This window comes from Galeopterus variegatus, unplaced genomic scaffold (assembly GCF_000696425.1).
Source record: "Galeopterus variegatus unplaced genomic scaffold, G_variegatus-3.0.2 Scaffold904, whole genome shotgun sequence".
Classification (NCBI taxonomy): Eukaryota; Metazoa; Chordata; class Mammalia; order Dermoptera; family Cynocephalidae; genus Galeopterus; species Galeopterus variegatus.
Window position 1 is genome coordinate 24,653 of NW_007727015.1, and position 13,925 is coordinate 38,577.

The 13,925-nt window shown below is 47.0% G+C and overlaps 1 protein-coding gene across 1 annotated transcript; it reads right to left on the reverse strand.

Annotated features, from left to right (window-relative positions):
- Window positions 1-12,569: 12,569 nt before the first annotated feature.
- Window positions 12,570-13,925, reverse strand: LOC103590967 (metallothionein-1). Its single transcript, XM_008573330.1, has 3 exons — window positions 13,801-13,925; window positions 13,139-13,204; window positions 12,570-12,794 (listed from the first exon to the last, which is right to left on the reverse strand). Exons 1-3 carry the CDS (start codon window positions 13,826-13,828, stop codon window positions 12,703-12,705), a joined length of 186 nt encoding a protein of 61 aa, XP_008571552.1. The 5' UTR covers window positions 13,829-13,925; the 3' UTR covers window positions 12,570-12,702.

Genomic DNA, 13,925 nt, shown 5'->3' on the forward strand with positions numbered 1-13,925 from the left:
CATCCTCAACATTTAAGCCACAGTAATGTTTCCAAACAGATGGGCCTTTCCCCAGGAACTTGATGAGAACTAACAGGATTCTCTCCTGAAAGTCCATGTGGATGGAATGATTGTAATGCCACTATATTAAACCCTACTCATTAGTCATGTCACTATCACATTTAATTCCTACATAGAGAAACAGTTTTTCTGCAAATGAGGAAATGGAGGCTAGAAGTTGGAGCAATTTGCCTAAGACACACAGCCAGTAAGTGGTGAAATGAGCTGTGTACCAGGATTACCTGACATCAAAACCCATGCACTTGGTCCACAATGCCTGCTGGAATCCCCTCTTCACACAGGGCACCTAGAGGCAAGCACTGTCTTGCCTCCTAGGCCACCAAACTCATCTTCCTCTTTGAACAAGAAATAGAAATTCCTTCAAATCCTCTCTTCACACAGGGCACCTAAAGGCAAGCATTGTCTTGCCTCCTAGGCCACCAAACTCATCTTCCTCTTTGAACAAGAAATAGAAATTCCTTCAACAAAATAGTCATGAGGAAAAAATGCTGGCATTAATTACAAGTCACCCAGGTTGGTAGTCTTTCTCGATGAACACCACCACACACTGGAAAAAACTGCAAAATATGCCATCACCACTGCCTGGCCAGACACAAAGTACTTCATCTGGAAGCATTGCTCACATACATTCCATCTTGCTGGGAAATTTTGGGCAATCCCCTCCAAATCCCTAGTCATTTTGCATGCTTGATGTAGTCAAAGGCTGGGATTTGAAGGAGGAGCAGATTTCAGCCTGACTCTGGGAGGAACTTCGAGAGATTCAGAGCCAAGTCACAACAGGGAACTCTCAGGGGTAGCAAGAGTCCTGTCAGTAGCCCAGGGCAAGCCAAGATTGAGGGTTCTTTGTGGGGATTTTCAGGCCAGTGCTGCTCAAGGTGTGTGGCCCACACACTGGGGCCAGTCAGGGAATTGTTTCCAGCAGATTTCAGCCTGACTCTGGGAGGAACTTCCAGAGATTCAGAGCCAAGTCACAACAGGGAACTCTCAGGGGTAGCAAGAGTCCTGTCAGTAGCACAGGGCAAGCCAAGATTGAGGGTTCTTTGTGGGGATTTCCAGGCCAGTGCTGCTCAAGGTGTGTGGCCCACACACTGGGGCCAGTCAGGGAATTGTTTCCATCTGGGGTGTGCACCCTAGAACAAAGATGCAATGGTTGTGATTTAAAAATTTTTTTTCTTTTATTTTATTATACATATATTTATTAAAATTTGCCTATTGAATGAACAAAATAGTTCTTTTTGTGTGTGTCTTTATTTTTTTCACAGTAATTCATTTCATTTTATCTTCCCAAAGTTTAGGGCTGTGACAGATAGAAAATAAAACCTGGTTGTTTACCACTGCATTTTAGAAACTCTGTATAGAATATAAGCAGACAGTAGGATTTTATCCCAAGTTCCTGTAAAGCCTAACATTTAATGAATATCAACATTTGGTAGGGAATCCGCAGAAAAAGAAAACGAGATTGAGAAGTTTCTACACCATCAACACTTGATTTGAGAATGGAGGGGAGCTTATATCTGCCCCATTCTTATGTCGCCTGGATGATGCTCTTGCACTTTTCATTGGGAAACTGAATCTGAGACAAGGAACCTGACCTGCTTTAAGGCACTCATTGTTTAAAGTGCCAAGCTATAGTTCCAGCAACTAGGTCTCTGGGCTCCCAGTCTAATCCTTAACTCCAGCTATTGGATGTGATGTCTTTTATTCCTGAGGCATGCAAAGGAACCAGAGTCAGAATAAAGTCAAATGCTTTTATTATCATTCACATATATCACAGAAAAATGAATGGACCAAATGGTTTGGGGTTGTATAAAAATGAATCCAGGTTTGTCCACGTTGATGTATTTACATGTGCAAGCAGGGCTCTCCCCACATCAGGTGCAGCAGCTGCACTTGTCTGATGCTGCTTTGCAGACACAGCCCTGGGGCACACTTGGCACAGCCCACGGGGCAGCAGGAGCAGCAGGCTGAGAAAGAAAGGGGTGAGTGAGAGGTCAGAGCTGACTTACCAGGCACCTCTCTGCCCCAAAAGCACACCTGGAACAAGCTCTGCCCCAATCCCCTAGGACCCTTTTTTTAGGATGGCACATCTCTGCTCTAATAAATTAAGTGGTACCTTTGAGTTTTGTCCCCCAACAGAAAAGGATGACTTTGCCTCATCTGAGCTCAGGACAGGGCAGATCACCTGGAGAGGGAATGTTATGGCCTCTGGGGGCAGAGGAAGGCCAGTTCCCCAGGATACACTCAGAACCAGCTCTGAGTCCCTCCCAATCTTAGTCACAGCCCCAGATTCCCAGGGGAAGGCCCTCAGTCACTCTTCTTACAGGAGGTGCAGTTGTACTCTGCATTTGCAGGAGCTGGTGCAGGTGAGGACACCACCTGGAAAGAAAAGAACGACAGGCAATGAGCAATGAGTGAGATGTAGGAGATACAGCAGTGGGTCAGTAACTCTCCCTGCACCCATCACTGTGCAGGCCCAGGCCTGGGAGCTCCTGTCCCACACAGAACAGATGCAAGTGTAAGCCCACCTTCTCCACCCTCCTGCGGGAAGCACAGTGCAGCCTCTTCTCTTTTTCCCACAGGGAAGGATGGTCCAGGGTCCACACTCAGTTTGGGGAAGCTGGGCCAAGGGCCAGGATCTTAGGTCATGAGACCAGAAGTGGCAGTGCTCCCCACCTCCCATCCAGCCCAGGCAATTCAGGCCTGGACAGAACACTGTGGTCAGACCAGTAGCCCCAGGACCACCTGGGAGATATCTAGCAGGACAGCCTTGGCCCTCAGTACCCTTTACCCTGAAAGAGAGGTACAGGATGGGAGAAAATGCTCTCAGGAGCTTGACCAGGAAGAAAGCAGCAGACAAATTAAATGAATACACTTCAGCTCAGAACTCAAAATGCGCCCTCCTCTAACCACAGGGACACTCATTTCTGTGGTGGGGAAATGGGGATCCTAAGGACAGAAAGCCAGATCCCTTACCAGTGGTACAGGAGCAGTTGGGGTCCATTTGAAGCCGAGGTGAGGCTGGAGATCCAAGCAAGAGGTGACAAGGCAGCTGGACTGGTGGAAGGCATGGTGGAGCCCAGGAGCCTGCAAGCTCCATTTATCCTCAGGAGAGGTTCTGGGTGCAAAGGCTACACCCGGGCCCTTCCACCCGCCCCAAAGAGTCAGTGTCTTATGCTGTTCTTTGCTGTGCTGTGCACACCATGTGGGCCAGGGCAAGAATCCCCTAGCGCTGTTGGGCATGAACCACAGGGCCACCCCTTTGGCACCAGCTCCTGCAGAACCAGCTGTGAGCCTAGGAGAACTTAGCCTCCATGCACCCTGCTGGCTCTTAGCAATTTCCCCGAGATTGCCCACCATCCCTGCCCCCAGATGTCCAGGAACTTATCCCCAGGGTCCTGGCTTTCCCCCACGCCCTGTCCCGCACTGTTGTCCTCGACATCTCCTTCCCAGAGCCCATGTGCAAACCAAGGCATTGTGCTCACGTCCCCAGATTGGCGTGAACCAGGGCAGCACAGGGAGGGAGTTGTGTGCAGAAGACTGCGTGCAGACAGATGTATGCAGGTGTGACCTTCACTCCCCCTCAGCTGTCTGCATTGCCTGTGCCTATCTGCATCTTGGTCCTTTGCAGGGATTCTCCAGTACACAGCCACAGGTGAACACAGGGCCTACCTCCCTGCCTTTCATTCTCCAGCTGAGGGCACCCAGAGGCACATTTTCCAGGGTGCTCCTCTGCATAAAACTCTCCAGGGACTCCAACAGCCTAACAAGCCCACCCCACTCCAGGAAACCAATTCCTAAAAAGTGCATGTCTCTAGGATGGGATCATTTTCTTAGCTGATATGATTAAATACAGGAATTAAAGTGGTTGTTTTCCCTTCAGCATTCCTGCTACATAATAGGAATTATGTGCCCCTGGATCTGAATCCTGTGTCAGCTTCCCAAGAGATAGGAATCAATGATAGAGCTTCCCTTTGGCCTAGGTATGTCTTCAAGGCCTCTCTACTGCTTGAAATCATTAAAACAAAACCAAGCATCAAGGTCAACCCTGGCAACAAAAAAGGGACGTAGAAGGGGTAGAGATACATGTAATTTTATGGCAGTCTTCTATGCCCGGAAGTAAAACGCATTTTCCTTTTCAGTAGTGAAAATAAGTTTGATTTTTATATAAATATGTCTAAGGAAATATGATTTATTTACAAGAAAATGTAAAGTAAAACCGTAGTGAAGCTGGTAGCGGAAATGACAGAGATCTTTCTGTATTGGTTATGAGAACGCAGACTGTCCACAACTTTATATCCCCAGCGTAGATCCCTATTTTGTGGAAGAGTGCAGGGCCCTCCCTGGGCTAGAGTTCACATGCTCATGTAGTGATGAAAACAACATAAGACTCACAAAGAGACACACCAGGACTGGGTTATTTTCTTAAGGTAGAAAGATGCTATGAATGAAGACAATAAAATAATACCTAATACTATAAACCACTCACCACTTGCCAGGCACCATTCCAAATTATTCCTGTATGCTATGAATGAAGATAATAAAATAATACCTAATACTATAAACCACTCACCACTTGCCAGGCACCATTCCAAATTATTTACATGTATTAACTCATTTACTCTTACAAGCCAAACTCTTATATTAAGCCTGTGTTACGGTTGAGGAGACTGAATCACAGGGAAGTAATGTCACCTAGGTATCACTGACAACTGGGATTTACTGTCATGCAGGCTGACTGCAGTATGCTGCCCTCAACCATAACCATGTCACCATGTCCCATGACAGACAAGGACAATGAAATCTGGCACAGAGAGAAGAGCAGGGGGAGAGCACTGAGCTGGCAGTCGGCTCCCTCTGCGTTGCTATGTTTCCTCTCGGCCTTCAGTAGACCATCTCTCAAGTCAAGGGCACAACTGAACTAACTAACCAAGGTCCTTACAGCTCTGGTCTGTGTGGGGAGGGTTTAGCATCCAGAGACATCACGACCTGCAGTTGTGTTCAGGGCTTGAGGACAGCTATACTGTAAGTTCATTCATACCTTTACTCCTGAGCTATCTGACCTTGAGAAGGTTGTTTAACTACTCTGGAAGAAATCACAATCTCACCACACTCTGCACATTTACTCTCTCAAGAGTTCATATGAAGATCACATGACATGAAGTGTGAGAAAGGCTTTTTGTCTATCTAAATGCTGGGGCAGTGTCTTCTGAATGGCTTTTTGAAAGAGGTCTTTCACACTGCCTTGGAAGCAGATCAGAAAGAGTCTAATCCCATCTCCAACTTCCAATCCACAGTAATGCTTCCAAATGGATGGGCCATTCCCCAGGAACTTGATGACAGGAAACACGATTGTTTCTCCAGAAAATACATGTGGACAGAATGAGTATAATGCCACTAGTCTAATCCCATCTCCAACTTCCAATCCACAGTAATGCTTCCAAATGGATGGGCCATTCCCAGGAACTTGATGACAGGAAACACGATTGTTTCTCCAGAAAATACATGTGGACAGAATGAGTATAATGCCACGGTTTATTAAGCCCTTGCTAAGAGCTAGGCCACTATCACATTAAGTCCCAACATATAGATACAATCTTCTTTCTACAAATGAAGAAATGGAGGCTCAGACAGGTTGTGTGAATTGCCCAGGCCACACAGCCAGTAAGTGGTGAAGCGAGCTGTGTACTAGGACTGCTTGGCACCAAAACCTATGCACTTGGCCCAGGCTGCCTTCTGAAATCCTCTCTTCACACATGGACCTGCAGGCAATCATGACCCTACCTCCAGGGATACTAGACTCATCTTCCACTTAAATTGAACATCCAATAACATTCCTTGAACAAATAGGCAGGGGGATTCCTGCTGGCATTAAATACAAGTCACCCAGGGCCTCACTCCCACACCCTTCATGCTGCAGAATATGCCATCTCCACTGCCTGCAGGCACAGGGTACTTCATTTGGAACCTGTTCTCACACACACTCCATCTTGTTGGGAAACGCTGGGAAATTTCCTCCAAATCTCTTGTTACTTTGATGACTTGAAGTCAGCAAGGGCTGTAATTAGAACAGGGGCAGATTCAGCCTGTCCTTGGGCAGAACTTCCAAAGATTCAGAGCCAAGTCACAACAGGGAGCTCACAGGGGTAGCAAGAGTCCTGCCAGCGGCACTAGACAAGCCAAGCCTGATGGTTCCTTGTGGGGATGTCCTGGCCAGTGCTGCTCAGGGTGTGTGGCCCACATACTGGGGCTGGTCTATGAAGTGTCTCCAGTCCATGATGAACACCCTAGAACAAATGTGTAGTGTTTGCAAGTCTTTTATTTTTACTATGTTAATTTGTTCTTCATATATTTATTGAAATATGCCTATGGAATGTACAAAATAGGTTTTGTATCTTGAGTTTGCTTTTTTAATACTAATTCATTTTATTTTATCATACCAAAGTATAGGTCTGTGACGGATAGTGAAAACAATCTTTACTACCCCATTCTAGGAACTCCTTGTAGAATATAAGCACATACTAGTTGGATTTCATCCTGCGTGCCTTTCAAGCTTACCGTCCAATGAGGATTGACATTTGACATAGAATCCACAGAGAATAAAAATGAGATTGAGACATTTCTGCCCCATCAGCACTGGGCTTGAGAACAGAGGGGAGATTATATCTGCCTGCACTTATGTCATCTGGAGTATGCTCTTGCATTTTTAGCTGAGAAACTGAATTGGAGACAGGGTACCTGACCTGCCTTAAGACAGTGTTTAGGGGTTAAGCAATGGTTCCAACACCCAGGTCTTTGGGCTTTCAGTCTAATCCTCCACCCCAGCTGTTGAACAAAGTGCCCATTTATCTGAGGCACAGAAAGGAAACCAGAAACAGAATAAAGTCAATATCTTTTATTATCACTCATATATATCATAGGAAAAAGAATGCTGCAAATGGGTCACAGTTGTAGAAAAAAATCCAAGTTTGCACACATCACTATTTTATCTGCGAGCAGGGCTCTCCTCACATCAGGCAAAGCAGCTGCACTTGTCTGATGCACCTTTGCAAATGCAGCCCTGAGCACACTTAGCACAGCCCACAGGGCAGTAGGAACAGCAGCCTGGGGAAGAAAGGGGACATTGAGATGTCAGAGCAGACTTACCAGGCACCTCTTTGCCCCAACAGCAGGCCTGGAATAGGCTCTGCCCCCAGCCCCTGGATACTTTTTGAGGATGGCATAGCTCCGTTCTGACATAATAGGTGGTAACTTTGGGTATGTGTCCTGATAGAAAAAGGTTGCCCTGCTCCTTCTGAGCTCAGGACAAGGCAGAACACAAGCAGAGGGAATGACATGGTCTCAGGGGCAAAGAAGGCCAGGTCCCCAGAGGCATGTACTCAGGACCAGCTCTGGGTTTCCTCCCAATCTTAGCCACAGCCCCAGATTCCCATGGAGGGCCACCACTCACTCTTCTTGCAGGAGGTGCATTTGCACTCTTTGCATTTGCAGGAGCCAGCACAGGTGCAGGAACCACCTGCAAGGAAGAGACAGACAGGTGGTGACCAATGAGTGAGATGCAGGAGATACAGCAGTGGGTCAGTAACTCTCCCTGCACTCATCACTGTGCAGGCCCAGGCCTGGGAGCTCCTGTCCCACACAGAACAGATGCAAGTGTAAGCCCACCTTCTCCACCCTCCTGTGGGAAGCGCCGTGTAACCTCTTCTCTTTTTCCCACAGGGAAGGAAGGTCCCAAGCTTTACACTCAGTTTGGGGAAGCTGGGCCAAGGGCCAGGATCTTAGGTCATGAGACCAGAAGTGGCAATGCTCCCCACCTCCCACCTAGCCCAGGCTAATCAGACTTGGACAGAGTACTGGGACTCAGAGAAGCAGCCCCCTGACCACCTGGGAGATATCGAGCAGGACAGCCTTGACCCTCAGTACCCCCAACTCTGAAAGACAGGCATAGGGAGGATGGAAATGCTCTCAGGAGCTCACCCAGAAAGAAAGCACTGGAGGAATTAAAGGCCTTCCCTTCAGCTTAGAACTCAAAATGTGCCCTCCTCCAGCCACAGGGACACTTGATTCTGTGGCTGGGAGGTATAGATCCTAAGGACCAGAAAGCCTGATCCCTTACCAGTGGCACAGCAGCAGTTGGGGTCACTTGGAGTCAAGGTGAAACTGGAGATCCAAGCAGATAAGAGGCAGCTGAGCTTGTAGAAGGTGTCCTGGAGCCTAGAAGCAGATGAGCTCCATTTATACTCAGGGGAGGGGGCCAGGCTCAGCAGCCCTGCCCTGGCCCTTGCACCCACCCTACCGTGTCGGCGCCTCCTGCCATCCTTGCCTGGACTGTCCTTGCCAAGGACATCCTTGCCAAGGGAACTTCGTTGAGCCCTGCAGTTCACCCCTTTCCAGGTGGGGACGGGGCTTCTGGGAACTCAACCATGCGGTTCTGACATTCCCCCACCCCCAGCCGTGGACAGTTGTCCTCTGCGTCACCTTCTGGGAGCCCAACTGCAACCCCAGGCTCACGCTCACGTCCCTGGATAGGCACGTGCAGAGGATTGGCCATGGATGGGACCTTGGCTTCCCCCACTCTCCCGCATTGCCTGAACCTTTCCACAGGTGTGTCTCTAGGACTTGTTCCTTGTGGAGTATGCATAAAGCGAGTGAACTTCACAGGGCCTGGTTTTCCAAAGCCTTGCAGTTTCAAATATTGACCTTGCAAAGGACAAATTTTCCCCAGGCTATAGTCTCTGTTGTAAGATAAAGAATTGGAACACAGCAAGGTTGCTGGCTCAAAGACAGACAGGTTACTGATTGGTATGTAAAGATACTAGGAAATTGCTGTAAGAAGAGAATGTTTGCTAAACTCAAGCTTTTGTTAATGGATAGAGTTAATTGCATTATAAAATGTCACCTTGCTTATCTTACTGAAAGTTACCAGCTTCTATTGTTAAACTTGTTAAACTATACTTAGCAAAAACCCCACCTATGTTCTCTTCCTGTAACTTCCTGGTCTGGAGAATAAATGTGGGAAGTGAACCCCAATTCGTGGTTAATTTCCCAAATGGAAGGAATGCCTCTATCTTGAGGGTTCCGGGAAATTAACCCCTTTTCGGGGCTTCTCACTGCTCAGAAGAGATGAGCTTTGAGTAATCTTTGGCAGTTCCGTCACCAGGGGAAAAGGGGTGACAAATTCGTGGGAGGCAAAGCCACAGTTCCTCCTGTACACAGAAACATAGCGAATACGGTCTGTCTCTTTCTTCCATTTTCCGGGCCTGAGGGGATGAGCGGAAAATGGAAGGATCTTCCTTTGCATAAAATTCTCTAGGGTCTCCCCGCAGCCTAGTCAGCCCACGCCACTCCAGGATGGCAGTTTTGAAAGTGTGAGATGCTCCCCAAAGAGGGATCATTTAAAGTGATATGCAGATCTTGCATTAAATAAATAGCAATTCAAGTGATGATTTCCTATTACATAGCATTTACTCTGTGCCAGGCAATGTTTAATCACTTTTGTTATTTGAACCCTCACAACAATCCTAAAGGGAAATACTATTTATGACCCAACTGTTCTAGCAATCTGATAACTACAATACTTCGTATCCAAAGATCTTGCTCAACCTGACAGAGCTAGGAATTTGTTCACTGATTTGAATTCAGTCAGCTTCTCAAGGGAGAGAGGTGGCCATGATAAATCCTTCTTTTGGTCCAGGTATGTCTTCAACACTTCTCTATTGCTGGAAATCTTTTAAACAAGAGCATGCCACCAGCTCAACATGGGCAGTGACACACGCAACCCATAAGTGAAATACACACATGTATGTCATTAATAATCTGGCTATCTTCTATGTGTCGAATAAGATGACTTTTGTTTTCAGTACTGGTAAAAAGTTTGGTTTTTATATAAATATATTTAAGAAAATATGAATAATTTCCAACCTAAAATGTTGAGTAAAATATGATGCAAGTGGTAGCAGAAATGGCAGTCATCCTTTCGTATCAAACATGAGGCACGCAGTCTTGGTCATGTCTTTATACCCCTAAGGTGGATTGCAATTATGTGGGTAGAGTGAATGACTGTCTTTAAACCACAGGTTATATGTTCATGTAGTAGATGTGAACAACATAGGATGCCCAGCTGAGCACACCAGAACTGGCTGCTTTGCTGTCTGTAAATAAATATCCCCTATGTTATGTATATTCACAAAAATGCTATAACTAATACATAGACCACTCATTTGCCAGGCACCATTCTAAATTCCTTACATGTATTAACTCATTTAGTACTATAAGCCAGTCACTCTTATTTGGCCCCTATTACAGTGGAGGAGAGGTTATGTCACCCACGTATAAGTGACAGAGGTGGGATTTACACTCATGCAGGCTGGCTGTGACAACAGACTGACTCACCCATTCCACTATGTCACATGAAAGACGAGGACACTGAAAATCTGGCACGGAGACAGATTTCTTCGTACAACTCTGGGATCTCTCTGGGCTTAGGTTTCCCAACTCTCAAGCCAAGAGTAAAATTAGTTCATCCCAAAGGGCCTTACAGCTTTAAACCAAGATAAGCAGGGTTTAGCATCCAGTGACATCATGATCTACCAGCTGTGGCCAGGGTTGAGAGGCCAGCTGTAGCATGTGTTCATTCATATCTTTACTTCTGAGCTGTGTGACCTTGGGAAAGTTGTTTAACTACTCTGGAACTTGGAAGATGGCACAATCACTCCAGCCCCTGCATATTTGCTGTCACATTCATGAGGCCTGTGGCTCTCGTTCACTGGGTTGTGTGAAGATCAAATATCTTTGGAGGGTGGGAAAAGGCTTTTATGTCTGTTCAAATGCTGGGGCAGTGTGTCATCACAGAGGGCTTCTGTAGGACATCCCCCACTCCTCCTGGCACTGGATCAGCTAGGTGCCAATCCCACTCCCTGTATCCAATCCCAAGTAATGCTTCTAACCCTGTGAACCTTTCCACAGGAGCTCGTTGGCATTTAGCAGGATTCATTCTTCAGTGGGGGCAGAACAATCATAATCACCAGTGTTTGTTCAACCATAGCCAGGAGCCAGACTAGTATCATACTTAATCCCTACATTGAGATATAAACTCCTTTCTCCAAATGAGGAACTGGAAATTCAGAGGCTGAGTGACTTGGGCCAAGCCACACAGCCAAAAGTGTGATATGAAGTGTGTAAGGTGTGAACCAGGACTACCTGACCCAAAAAACCCTGCACTTGGCACAGACTACCTTCTGAAATGCCCTCTTCACACAGAGAATCTGCAGGCAAGCAAGGTCCTGACTTCTAGTCCAAGATACTCATCTTCCTCTTTGAGTGAACATCAAATAGCATTCCCTCAATAGCCAGGGGGACTAACCGTTGGCATTAATTACAAGTCACCCTAGACTTACTCATTCCCAATAAACACCACCACATCTTCCAAACTGCAGAAACTGCCATTACTCCTGTACTTGCAAATAAGAAGTAATTCATGTGTAACCAATTTACGGGTTCACTTTACCTTGCCTCAAGAATACCAGGCAATTCCCTCTTAATCTAGTCACTTTGCTGGTTTGAAATAGCCAAATGCTGGTATTTGAAATAGGACCAAATTCAGCTGACCTTGGGAGGAACCTCCAAAGAGAGCCAAGTCACAACAGGAAGGTCTCAGTGGTCAGTGACTGTCCTGTCAGTGGTACTGAGCAAGCCAAGACTGATGGCTCCACGTGGGGATGTCCTGGCCAGTGCTGCTCAAGGTATGTGATCCATACACTTGGGCTAGTCTGCAATTCATACCCTTGAATGAATGTGCAGTATTTGTAATTCTTTTATTTTCCTGTTATTTTGTTCTTCATATGAATGTGTGTGTGTGTGTGTGTGTGTGTGTGTTTTGGTGTCTGGCTTGTACAGATTTGAACCCATAACCTTGGTGTTATAAGGCTGCACTCTAACCAACTGAGCTAACCAGACAGCCTGTTCTTCATACGTTTATTAAAATTTACCTGTTAAATCTAAAAAATGTGTTTTGTATTTTTTAATTTCATTATCCCCATAATTAATATCATTTATTTCACCAAGGTTTGGGTGTGCCATGGATAGGAAATATAAACTGTTTCTATATCATGGAGTTTGAGAAACCCTATATAGGATTCAAGCAACTGAGGAGTTGGATTCTACCCCTATACTCACTTTCAAGCCTAAAATCTGATGAGGAACTGAAGTTGGGCAGGGAACTCAAGAGAGTGAAAATGAGGGATTGAGAAGCTTCTGTGCCATCAACAGCTGACATGAGAAGAGAGGGGATCCTGTATATGCCCCAAACCAATGATCTGGCTTAATCCTCTTCCATTTCACAGAAGAGGAAGCTCAGTGAGGTGACCTGGCTTGCCAGAAGGCACTCAAGTTCAGTTTGTTAGGGGCTGACAGTTCAATCTAGAGCCCCCGTCTTTGAGTCCCAGTGCAATACCTACCCCCCACCCCCACCAGTCCATTATTTCCAAGGCCCAGAAAAGAAGCCAGAGACAAAGTGAAGCCAAAGACTTTTATTATCATTCAGATATTTCATAGAAGGAATGTAGCAGATGGGTCAGGGGGTTATGAAAAAAATCCAAGTTTATACACATTGAGGTATTTACATCAGGGAGCAGGGCTCTCCACACATCAGGCGCAGCAACTGCATTTATCTGATGCTCCTTTGCAGACACAGCCCTGGGCACACTTGGCACAGTCCACAGGGCAACAGGAACAGCAGCCTGAGAATGAAAGGGAAGAGTGAGGTCAGAGCAGACTTACTAGGCACCTCCCTGCCCCAACAGCAGGCCTGGAATAGGCTCTGCCCCCAGCCCCTGGACACTTTTTTAGATAGGAGAGCTCTGTTCTGACACAATAGTTGGTACCTTTGTGGTTTGTGTCCTAATAGAAAAAGACTGCCCAGTTCCACCTGAGCTCAGGAAAGGGCAAAACGCCTGGAGAGGGTATGACATGGCCTCTAGGGGCAAGGAAGGCCAGGTGCCCAGAAGCATAAACTCAGAACCAGCTCTGGGTTTCCTCCCAACATAGCCACAGCCCCAGATTCCCAGGGAAGGCCCCCACTCACTCTTCTTGCAGGAGGTGCATTTGCACTCTTTGCATTTGCAGGAGCCAGCGCAGGCACAGGAGCCACCTGCAAAGAAGAGAAAGACAGGTGGTGAGCAGTGAGTGAGATGTAGGAGATAACCCGGCAGTGGGTCAGTAACTCTCCCTGCACCCATCACTAAATGGGCTCAGTCTTGGGAGCTCTTGTCCGGCACCGAACAGATGCAAGTGTAACCCCAGCTTATCTACCCTCCTGCTGGAATCATAGTGCACCTTCTCCGTTTTTCCCATAGGGAAGCAAGGTCCCAGGCTCCAGACCTGATTCAGGATGTGTCAGGGCCAGGATCTTAAGTCGTAATCCAAGAAGCGCCTTGCTCCCCATCTCCCACTCAGCCCAGGAAATTCACGTCTGGACAGAGCACTAGAGTCAGCCCAGCAGCCTCCTGACCACGTGGGAGATATCGAGAAGGACACTCTTGACCTTCGGTACCCTCAACCATGAAAGAGAGGCATAGGGAGGATGGAAATGCTCTCAGGAGCTTTGCCGGGAAGAAAGCACTAGACGAAATATAGGAGTCCATTTCAGATCAAAACTCAAAATGTGCCCGCCTCCAACCACAGGGACACTCGGTTCTGTGGCTGAGATACGGTCAAACTAAGGACCAGAAACTCAGCGTCCCTTACCAGTGCTGCAGGAGCAGTTGGGGTCCATTTCGAGCCGAGATGAGGCTGGAGATCCAAGAAGGAGGTCTGAACAAGCAGCCGGGTGGTGGAAGGCGCGGTGGAGCCTAGGAGCCCGCGAGCTCCCT

What these genes read in the sequence shown, in the direction of transcription:
- LOC103590967 (XM_008573330.1), bottom strand. Translation starts at nt 13,828, where the DNA reads ATGGACCCCAACTGCTCCTGCAGCACTG. An exon ending in CAACTGCTCCTGCAGCACTG is followed by an intron (nt 13,205 to 13,800) that starts GTAAGGGACGCT and finishes TCTTCTTTGCAG; the next exon opens with GTGGCTCCTGTGCCTGCGCT. An exon ending in ATGCACCTCCTGCAAGAAGA is followed by an intron (nt 12,795 to 13,138) that starts GTGAGTGGGGGC and finishes TTTCATTCTCAG; the next exon opens with GCTGCTGTTCCTGTTGCCCT.